This window comes from Capra hircus, chromosome 1 (genome assembly GCF_001704415.2).
Source record: "Capra hircus breed San Clemente chromosome 1, ASM170441v1, whole genome shotgun sequence".
Taxonomy (NCBI): domain Eukaryota; kingdom Metazoa; phylum Chordata; class Mammalia; order Artiodactyla; family Bovidae; genus Capra; species Capra hircus.
In genome coordinates this window covers 17,295,311-17,307,077 of record NC_030808.1, presented here as the reverse complement: position 1 = coordinate 17,307,077, position 11,767 = coordinate 17,295,311, and the positions used below count along the sequence as shown (strand labels likewise).

The following is an 11,767-nucleotide window of genomic DNA, read 5'->3' as shown; positions in this document are numbered from 1 at the left end:
TTCAGAACATACTTCTAATAAATGTTTTGAAATGCAGGTGAAACATTTGTGGAATGATATTTGGGGAATAAAATCAAATAACACACTCTACCCTTGATGCTCTATCCTTCCTAATCACTTCATCCTTTCTATTAAGAACAGGTCATTGGAAAGGTCTTAAAAAGAACAGTGTGTTCAAGGACTCCCAATTTTTGTTCTGATAATAAATTCCATGAGCATGTAGTCCTCAATCATCTGGCCATACCTTCTTGTCATGACATTGTTTTCCCTTTCTCTGACCATTGCCCAGAAAGAACACCTTTTACTAGGACAGTTCATGATTGTCTACTGTCCCTTCTCTCTGAACTTTCAGGGCTACTCTCACCTACATGGGAGTCACCTACGTATGCTGATGCCTTTTTAGTCCATCAGTAACAACTATTCACTCAGGTCCAGCCCAAGTCTCCTTTCTTCCATATGAACTGATGGATCTCTTCTTTCAACTGCTTGAAACTTTTCTATTACTTTGGACCATACAGACCCATGTAAGAATGTGTGTGTGTGTGTGTGTGTGTGTGTGTGTGTGTGTGTTTGTATTAATTTGTATAAATTTTTTCTTTCTGAATAAATTAGAAGGTTTTGTGGGGTGAGCTAAATTGGTTTGTACTTTGGAAGTGATCCAAGAGATTAAAGCTGTGGAACAAATGCATTTATTCTACATTTTTGGCCTTGTAATGGGCAATTCAGCTGTGTCTAAATAAGCTTTGGACATGTTAGAAATACCCACTATAAACACATCTGTCAGAGAAAACCCACATTTGTAATACTTGTATCTCTTTGATATGACTGATAACTTTTTGGAAACCCAAAAAATGCCAGCTTGAAATAAATGGACTGTGGTATAATAATCCAAGTAAAAATGATCTGATGAGAGAATGACAATGTTAATTAGTTTAGCTTTTATTTTGATGCAAGGGCAATGTGTAGACTTGTGCTAGTTTGCTGTTTAACTAGCTTATTTGAAAAGATTGTACAATCAGTTTAGTCCAGGCTTGTGACATGAGCTTACAATAAATATATTTTATTATGGGGAAAATATTAGGGATGTGCTCAAGATGGATTGAAAACGCACTTGGATAGAAAAACAGCAAGATGATTGAGATGCTGATAATACTGACCTATCCTAGTAGTCTTGCCTGGCAAATCCTATGGACAGAGGAACCTGGTAGGCTGCAGTCCATGGGGTCAGACATGGGAGTGACTGGGAGTCGGACATGACTGAGTGACTTCACTTTCACTTTTCACTTTCATGCACTGGAGAAGGAAATGGCAACCCACTCTGTTGTTCTTGCCTGGAGAATCCCAGGGACAGGGGAGCCTGGTGGGCTGCTGTCTATGGGGTTGCACAGAGTAGGACATGACTGAAGCGACTTTGCAGCAGCAACAGCAGCAGCAGCAGCATCCTAGAATTAGATAACTTATAGCAATCTATTTCAAACAATACCATACTTTGTGTAAAAGTTTATTTCATGTCTCTTCCTAATTTTGCTTACACATTATATTACATGCTTTAAAATAACATTTCTTTAAATAAGAGAATACGATAAAAATAATGATTAAGAACAAAGGAAATAATGATGTCTGTGAAAGAATAACTGTTTACAATAAAATCAAAATTTATTATTTTACAGTTACTTTGTATTATAAAGATTATTTTCTGCTTTTTTTTTTCCTGTAGCATTTTAGTGGCTTAGGTAGGAATCAAGACTTTTATAAACAATTTTTTTTCAACTCTCAATTTCCATGCTTCTTAAAGTGCAATGGGAAAACTGCCTGATTTTCATCTTTGCTTTTGAAAACACTTTAATGTAGAAAACTTTGTATCCACTCTGTGAACCTTGGGACCCGGGCGTACACCCCTGGGCGATTAGGCAGTGCGCACTGGTACCCAAATGACGTCACGCCAGCCAGGAGCCATCTGTTGTTTTCTTGGCACATGAGTGGTCCGCCTGAATCCCCCTGAACAGTAAATTGCCAAAGAAAATCATCGATGTGTGGTCAGTTTATACAAATATGTATATAATTGTTTAGCAAATAAATCCGAAACTGCAGATAAAAAATATGGTTTCATTGCAAGTCATCTATGAATAGTCTCATCATCACACTAGATCAAGAATGAAAACCTTTAGCTTGTCAGTAAGGACACAGAAACTATGACAACTAAAACAAAATTTGTGTGTAATTTTTTATGATTCACTTTTATAGCAAGCATTCCCTTTAATTATGGCATTTTAATGGGTACCAAGAAACTTTCCTGGGAAATCCCATGGACAGAGGAGCCTGGTGGGGTACATTACATGGGGTCTCAAACAATTGGACATGACTTAGGGACTAAACAACGAAGATACCTTCTAAGGCACAACTCTGAGAGTGTCCCAATCAAAATATATGTTAAAAGCTAATCTTTTTATTAAAGGAGATATTAACTTATCCTAAGTATTATGAGGGACTTTGTGGGAAGACAGTCATTCCACATTATGTGCTTTAGGATGACTAAGGACTCACACATAAAATTGATTTTAGTTCTCTTGAGTAGCATTAGGTTTGGGTATTAGACAAGAATAATCAGATTTGAAAAAATAATACTTCAGTGGAAATGGGCACATTTATAATATAATTTCTAGTGACAGGTACACATGTTTTCATCTGAGATTTTAATTGATGAAATGTCTGTAATTTTAATAAATATTAATTATAAGAATTCTTAGTTATTTACATAGTTTACTTACACATGACTGTTCCTGTGTAATGGAAAGGAATATAATGCAAATATATAATACCATTATTTAATGATAGAGAATTGACAAATATTTTCCCACATTAATTGTGAAACATTTTAATTAACCTTTCCTTTTTTATGTTTATGAAGGAACATAAAGCCCTGTATACTGTGGTTGAAATTACTGGTACAATAGAATATTTCACACAAACTTATTTAAAAAATTATCCTGAGAGATTTTTTTTGCCTGATTCTTGATTACCTTTGAAGCCTACATTTAAGGGGAAAAAATGTATTTAGAAAATCACCCTTTCTCTCTTGGGTGCAGAGGAGCATAAGTCATATTGGCAACCACTGGTTAATTTCTTTCCTAGATGTAACAAATGCACTCAAGTTGTTTGAAGGCAGAGATTGTGATTTGATTAATACTTCTACATCCTCAACTCTCAGCCCATAATATAGGTTCAGAAATATTTATGGAACAGTGTCAATTCAAGATAAGAATAAATACTGACTCTAAGTGATATGTGACTTAGAAATTAGTAAAAATAAACTCCAACTCTTTGGGTGCTTTTGAAAGGACTCATTTGGTTTTCTTCATATTTTCAAAATAATTTTTTAATAGATGGCAGAATCCAGATGCTGATTACATGAACAAGGATTTTAAATTACCCAGCAGAGACTGGCTCATTTGAAATTATTTGAAGAATCCACCAGCAGGCTTGAGGCCAAACAGCTGGGTGGTCCGTCTGGTTGAGAAACCTACGTCTGGGGCTATTTCTTCCCATCATCAAAATGCACCGTGTCAGTCCCACTATGTAACTTCTCTTTGCCTTTATTTTCTGATTGATTCAATGAAGGTATAATCTTCTTCCACTACCTCTGAGGTGTGTAACTACTTCAAAAATATGAGTGAAAGTTCAGAACATGAGGGCTCAACTGGTAAAGAATCCACTTGTAATGAGGGAGACCTGGGTTTGATCCCTGAGTTGAGAAGATCCCCTGGAGAAAGGAAAGGCTACCCACTCCAGTATTCTGGCCTGGAGAATTCCATGGACTGTATAGTCCATGGGGTCACTAAGAGTCGGACACAACTGAGTGACTTTCAATTTCACTTTCAGAACACAAAGTATTAACCTAAAGTGTGTTTCCACTGAGATGCTATATTTGTGAAGAAAACAAAAATCACTAACTTCTATGACTAATAATCTGAGTATGAGGATTGGAGGATTGGAGACCATTTTTGTTTGGGGTAGTGGTTCTTAAACCTTGGGTTGCATCAGAATCACTGGGGGGGCTTGCTCACACATGCATTTCTGGACCTCCGCCTCTAGAGGTTCTGACTCAGTGGCTCTCTGGCAGAGCTAAGAATCTGCACCTATAACAAGTATTTGGGTGATGCTAATCTGGACTGGAGGCCATGCTTTGAAAACCAGTTTATAGAATAAGGATCAAAATAGTTGGCAGAACAGGTTTGCTCTTTGTATGTCATTCACTTAGTTTTACGGGGACTTTTGACAGCTAATCACAGTGCTGTAAAATCCAAACAACTGTTTAGCAACCACAAGCCTTTGGGAAACTGGAAGATATTGAAGAATCTGTGAATGACTAAGACAAATTCTTCACCACTAGAGGGGAAAAATATAATGTTTCGAAGAACTTAAGTAATGTACCAATAATAACATAGGCATAATTTAAAATAATGTATCTGTTTAATCAACCCTTCTGTTTAACACAATATTAAAGTTGAACAAAGAAAATTAAGTAATTCTCTTAGTATAGATCGAGTGGCTTTAAGTAGAATGTGATCCCATTTTTAACAACATCTATTAAGTAGGTTCTTAAAAAAAGAAAATCATGTAATCTCCAGACTATCAATTCCTCAATCACGACAATATTATGTTACAAAGAATTGTCTTGTGTGGGAGCTTTCTTACTCGCTAATGAATAACACACTTGACTCTCTAGAAACCAGAGCCAAACAGATTTCAGAGATCTGGCATGAGTTACTGGCTTAGTATAGCCCGAGCATCGATAGCACCAGCAGTAATACTTTCTACCTCACGTGTGAGGGGGTCCAGTACACAACCCCCATTAACTCTAATTGAAGGTGTACTGCTGATTTCCCTTCTAAACAATAATTGTACAAATCTCCCTCTAAGTGGCAATATATCTTACCTTTAGCACACTTTTCATTTTAAAAGGTAGTAGATATCAGAGATAAATTTTAAAGAAGAATGCAATCCTATTCGTCTTGAATGTGCAAGTGTTCATCAAAGCAGAATAAATGTAAAACTAAGCTGAACATTTAAGATGACATGATAGATGGACCCAACTAGAGGACACATACAGACCTACCAGCTTGAGTGTCTAAGAAAGTCTTGTTTCAAGTCAGATTATTATGACATATGTATTAATACGTGTTCATGTATATAACAAGTTATTTACACCTTAACAAAGTGAAGCCATTTCTGCACTGGATAAATTGCTACATTTTCATTTGTGAATTATTCATTGGCTCAATCTTGCTATCATGTTTAATCTAAACCAGTAGATGTTAATACATTAATATTTTATTAATTTTTAAATATAGAAAACATGGGGTTCCCTGGTGGCTCAGATGGTAAAGAATCCTCTTGCAATGCAGGAGAACTGGGTTTGATCCCTGGGTTGGGAAGATCCCCTGGAGAAGGGAATGTCTACCCACTCCAGTATACTTGCCTGGAGAATTCCATGGACAGAGGAGCCTGGCGGGCTACAGTCCATGGAGTCACAGAGTCAGACATGACAAACCTCACAATCTTGTTATCAGATTTAATCTAATCCAGTAGATGTCAATGCATAAATATTTTATTAATTTTCAAATATAGAAAGCATGCCACAAAATTTATTTACAGTCTCACAATAAAAATGTTTATTCTTTTTGAGTGCTTACTTAGTGACTTACATGTGTTACTGCTTTTAAAACTCACTCTAATCATACCTATGTGACTTGCCTACTCTCACTGGTAAGTTTTAAAGCAAGGGTCAAATAGTTTGAGTGTAGAATCCATGCCCTCATTGTTATTTCATGCTGTACCTAAAATTAATTAAATTCTAAAATCTAGCAGAATTTACTTTTTATTTGTTGAGTGTATGTAGATTTCCTAGAACTGATAGATGGCTACATGATTTCTAGGTGGTAAGATGATTTTATTTTCCATGAGGGTTATTTTGTGGGTAAGAGTTTCTTCTGAAAGTCACACAAGTCAAAAGCTAGTGATACTTCAAATACCTTGCACGCTCTCCAGGTTGGTTTTCATCCAGAAATTATTTTGGGTGACCAGACTCTGAATAACGGTTGAGAATGGGAGAAGTATAGGCCAAATTGGCCTACAGATCTGTTTTGTTTGTATTAGGGTTTTTTCTTTTTTTAAAGAATTGGAAATCTGAAAGTAAATGCTTCTAGCTAAGGTGTACCTCTCCAGCCCACCCACCCCTATAGGCCCCCACTATTTCACTTGGCAGTTGAACACATTCTTATTTTATGCCTAGCCTCTAAAAACATCTGATTTGTAACTCTTGTTGGTAAAATTAGCTTTGTTTCTAACACTCAGGTCTACCCTGGAGGACTATTCAGATAAGCCACAAATAAAAGTGAAAAGTCACAGCTGTGTAAAAAAAGAAATACTTAAGATCCTGGTGAGTTCTGTACTCCCCGGTCATCTTAAATGATGAACTCATCATGTAGCAATGCTTTTTGGAAATTGAGGGTGAGCAATTTTACATATTTACCTGACAAGAATCTACCCCTCCTTCTTCGTAGCCTGCACACACCATATTTTCCGTAATGTTATATTCTGGCATCTGTTGCTGACATTTCTCATTTGATAGAAGGGGAACGTCAGCTTCTTGCAGTACGTCTGCAGTAGAACCTGTTGGAGATGGATAATGCAGCCAGCCCGTCAGAAGTGATCAACATGTATCAGTGAATGAGCCACCATCAGTCTCATTTATTTCAACAGTTCCGTCTCATTACTGAGTACTGTGTGCATATATAATGAAACTGAATGCTAAACCTTGTACTTTAAAGCACATAATAAAGCCCATCTGTGGATTTTGCCAAATGAGTGACAGTGAAGCACTTTCTTTAGTTCGCAAGGGTTAGCAGGATGGGCGATTGGACTAAACAGTCTTTGGGTATTTTCAGTAATTTCAAGCGGTGACCACATGGTTCATGGGGGAAAAAAGCCCACCAACACAAAAAGCTTCATTCGTGAAAATTAGCAAAGGCTCAGAAATCCAGAAGTGCTTTTCATCTGCCACCTGAATAGGTGCTCCTTTATGATGGTATTCAGCTCCTTTGTGAGCAAACAGGTGCGAACTTAGCAAGAGACAAAGCTCAGAGGAACTGTGCCCTGGTCTCAGGGCAATCAGCTTGTCATCCACGTGCAGGCAGAGAGAAAGGAGGCATTGAGTAGCAGATCATACTTCCATACTTCCATGCTTTTTATAAAATGACTCATCCACTGAAAGCATGAATCCTTGTTTACCGAAGCACCAATCCTAAGAGGGATGTGAAAAAAGCAGGTGTCTAGTGCCCTAGAAAAGGTACATGATAAGCACTTTCCAATAATTAGCAATTCTATTTGGTTTCTCAAGAGAGGCAGAAAGTTGAAAATCAGCCAGCGCATGTGACAGCCAGTGTTGGTGTGACCTCATTTCCAGTTACGTTTCATTGCCACACTAAAAGATGAGAAACACACATGCGTGTGTGTGTGTGTGTGTGTGTGTGTGTGTGATTTAGGTGCAAAGCAATGTATAAATAACCCAGTGGTATGTTTGTAAATGTTCAATAACTGGTTTTCAAGAAATGAAGACAAAGCCGCAGTATGTATCGTCTGTCAATGTGCCTGTTATAAGCACTCCAACCATGGTCAATTTCAAGGCATCAGTATGACAGTGAACATGTATTTGGGAACTGATTCCAACTGGTGCCAGTGACTTCAGAGGCTGGATGACTTTTAAAGTTTGACAATGGACTTTAAAAAGTGAATTATAGAGGTTACGATGGAGGAGAACTTTCAGCATCTCACTGTCATTTATTCTATGAAGATTGAGTATGGCCTGGTAGACTTAGTTTTACGATAAAAATCAAAGACAATTTTGCTGCTTGTCAAGAAATAAAAAAAAAATTGGTTGGCTATATGATAAAACTTTTTTAAAAGTTAAAAAAAATTTGAGCAGTGATCTTACAGTTAATACTTGTCAACATGAGTTATCAAGAAGACAATTGAAAATACACATGTTCACACAGAAAAAATCTACACAAAAATGTTGGTGAAGTTATTTTAATATTACTAGTTGCCTTGATTTAATCAACTAAATACTTATTTCTTTTTTTTGTAAGCAATATGTTCATAATCTTCTTAGAAAATTAATTAGTATATTACACTCAAAGGGGAAAAACTGGGATTTTAGAAATAGATGGAAACCCTAAGACAAAGTTCATAAAATTCGTTAAAATTGCCAGCACCCAGGAAGTATTTGAATATGATTTGTTTATTTCTAAGTGAAATTGATCTCAGATGCAGATTTTTTTTCTTGGCTCCATACCACTCCCGGAGTCTTTTCTTAAATCAATTAAATGCATATCTTTAGTAACAATAAGCAAATCTGAACAAGTTTACTCAACTCTTAAAAAAATAATTTCTTATGCAATGAAGTCTTAAATTTTGTTAGTAGATAATTTGTTTTTAAAGAGTACATTGTAGTCATAAATGTCTTTTAGCTTGAAGTCTGATAGAAAAAATATCTAAGAATCATTTTTACTCTTCAGATTTCAAAGTTAATAAGTCATGACATTTTTCAAATGGAGGAAATAGAATAATAAACAGTCTTTGACTTCAATATACTTTCCGGGCAGCAGAAGCAAAGCATTTCAGCTACATAACATAATTGCAGTAGAGAACCTTTGTTGGAACCATCAGGCAATGATTTGACTCATATTTTATACTCTCTCCTACATGAAGTAAGGATATTTTAGCTTGCATCTTTTGCTTTGGGGACCTGCTCTTCTCCACAAGATTTTGTGTGTTTTCATCTTAAATGCAATTAGGATTTTTGCTTAAGATGACAATGATCTGTTGTGATTCTAGAGACCAGGTTTTTCCACCTGACAATAGTTCTTTAACTTTTTGCTTAGCTATGAACGAGTGGTCAAATTTTCCTACATGGAGTTAACTCTCATGAGGAATTTTGAAACCAATGAAACTTGCGGTTACATTTATGGGGTATGAAGTATTAGAATGCTTTTTATTTTTAAATGCTTGATTATTTTTAATATGGGCATGTTTTCTTTGTTTGGAAAGCATGTTATCAAAAGATGCTAGTGAGCCAATGGTTTATTAATTTATAGTATTCAGTGTATCATTCATGCCATATCTGAGTCTTCTTGTCAATAGGTGGAATCAGCATGTTGAAAAGAATTTTTTACTCATCTTTACATTTATATGATTAATTTATAGGATTTATTATGCAAACACATATGATAATTTATGTAATATAAATTATGTAATTTCTATGCTTAATACAAATACTTTCATTGCTTTGGGAAAAGTAGTAGTTAATAACTTGTCTTCTCAAGATAGAAAGCCCAGAAATACACCCATGCACCATGGGTATCTTATTTTTGACAAAGGAGGCAAGAATATACAATAGGGCAAAGACAGCATCTTCAATAAATGGTGCTGGTAAAACTGGACAGCTGCATGTTAATGAATGACATTAGAATGCTTTTTAACACCATACACAAAGATAAACTCAAAATGGATTAAAGACCTAAATGTAAGACCAGAAACTATAAAACTCTTAGAGGAAAACATAGGTAGAACACTTGATGACATATATCAAAGCAAGATCCTCTCTGACCCACCACCTTGAGTAATGGAAATTAAAACAAAAGTAAACAAGTGGGACCCGATTAAACTTAAAAGTTTTTGCACAGCAAAGGGAACTATAAGCATGGTGAAAAGACAGCCCTCAGAATGGGAGAAAATAATAGCAAATGAAACAACTGACAAAGGATTAATTTCCAAAATATACAAGCAGCTCATACAACTCAATGCCAGAAAAACAAACAACCCAGTCAAAAAGTGGAAAAAAGACCTAAACAGACACTTTTCCAAAGAAGACATATAGATGGCTAACAAACATGTGAAAAGATGCTCAACATCGCTCATTATTTGAGAAATGCAAATCAAAACTACAATGAGATATCACCTCACACTGGTCAGAATGGCCATCATCAAAAAGTCTACAAACAATAAATGCTGGAGAGGGTGTGGAGAAAAGGGAACACTCTTGCACTGTTGGTGGGAATGTAAATTGATACAGCCACTATGGAAGACAGTATGAAGATTACTTAAAAGACTAGTAATAAAACCACCATATGACCCAGCAATCCCACTCCTAGGCATATATCCTGAGGTAACCAAAACTGAAAAAGACATATGTATCCCATTGTTCACTGCAGCACTATTCACAATAGCTAGAACATGGAAGCAACCGAGATGTCCATCGACAGATGAATGGATAAAGAAGTTGTGGTACATATACACAATGGAGTATTACTCAGCCATAAAAAGGAACACATTTGAGTCAGTTCTGATGAGGTGGATAAACCTAGAGACTATTATATAGAGTGAAGCGAGTCAGAAAGAGAGAGATAAATATCATATTCTAACACATATATATGGAATCTAGAAGAATGGTACTGAAGAACTTATTTACAGGGCAGCAATGGAGAAACAGACATAGAGAACAGACTTATGGATAAGGAGAGAGGAGAGAGAGGGTGAGATGTATGGAGAGAGTAATGTGGAGACTTACATCACCATATGTAAAATAGTCGACAGGAATTTACAGTTGGCTCAGGAAACTCAAACAGGGGCTCTGTATCAACCTAGAGAGGTGGGATAGGGAGGGAGATGGGAGGGAGCTTTAAAAGGGAGGGGATATATGCATACCTATGGCTGAGTCATGTTGAGATTTGACAGAAAACAACAAAATTCTGTAAAGCAACTATCCTTCAATAAAAAAATTAATTAAAAAGAAAATAATTTGGCTTCTGATGAGACTTCATCCATATGCTTTACAAAAATACATTTTTGTAACTTTTGGCTGTATTCACTTCTGTGAGTATATCCTTTCATCAGATAGTTTATAATATTAATATTAATATTAGATATTGAGCTTGGGGGATGCTTGTATTTCCCTCTTATAATAATTATTGTTTTATAATATGGCACGTGCAGTTTGGAAATACAATTTTTAACTATACAAATACAGAACATATGAATATAAGCCTGACAGCGCTTTTAAGAGACATTGCAGAAAAGTGTTATAATATGAGTCTTTTTAAAATAGTCACAGGGTAGAGCAGTAGCAAGCTTTTATATTTTCTTTTGAGTCTGACAATTTACCTTGATATGCAAGTGTCCCCCAGCCAGCAATAGAACAAATTCTTCCTGGGGAAAAAACTTGATTTTCTTCTGGTAAACAAATAGGCTGTATATAATCTAGAAATATGAAAGAAAACAAAATAAGAACAAATACACATGCATTTCCAAAAGTTTAAAAAATCAATCCTTTTCAACATTTCATCCAAAAAAAACCACTTGTGTTTTCATTTTATGCTGCCTGGGCATGGTTTAGACATCAATCGTAAGGGAAAGAAGCATTGCCGAGCAGCACTTCTTTGAAAGTGGATTAGGTGCCACTGGCGGCCTCTTAGGATGCTCCACATTGTCTCAACTACTCTGCTGCAATGTACACATCTTAGTTCTGGAATTAGTCATATACATTTGATTTTCAGATCATCATGGTACTTAATAGAATGTGGTGCCAGTTCTGTGAAAATCTTGGTAAGGCTGTTTTTTCAGGGTTAATTAAGAGAAATTTGGGCAAATGTTCTATGGGGGATTTTTCTTTTCCCCAATTATCCCCACATTAAAAAGGGTCTTAGGTGAT

The 11,767-nt window shown here is 35.9% G+C and overlaps 1 protein-coding gene across 1 annotated transcript in view; it reads right to left on the bottom strand.

Moving 5' to 3' along the window:
* TMPRSS15 (transmembrane protease, serine 15) overlaps positions 1,699-11,767 on the bottom strand; it is a 153,631-nt gene continuing 143,562 nt past the window's right edge. The window contains exons 23-25 of the mRNA XM_018051693.1: positions 11,221-11,316; positions 6,533-6,672; positions 1,699-1,998 (exon numbers count right to left, since the gene is read on the bottom strand). Coding sequence (XP_017907182.1) covers positions 1,843-1,998; positions 6,533-6,672; positions 11,221-11,316 — 392 coding nt within the window. The 3' untranslated portion in view covers positions 1,699-1,842. The remainder of the gene's footprint in view (positions 1,999-6,532; positions 6,673-11,220; positions 11,317-11,767) is intronic.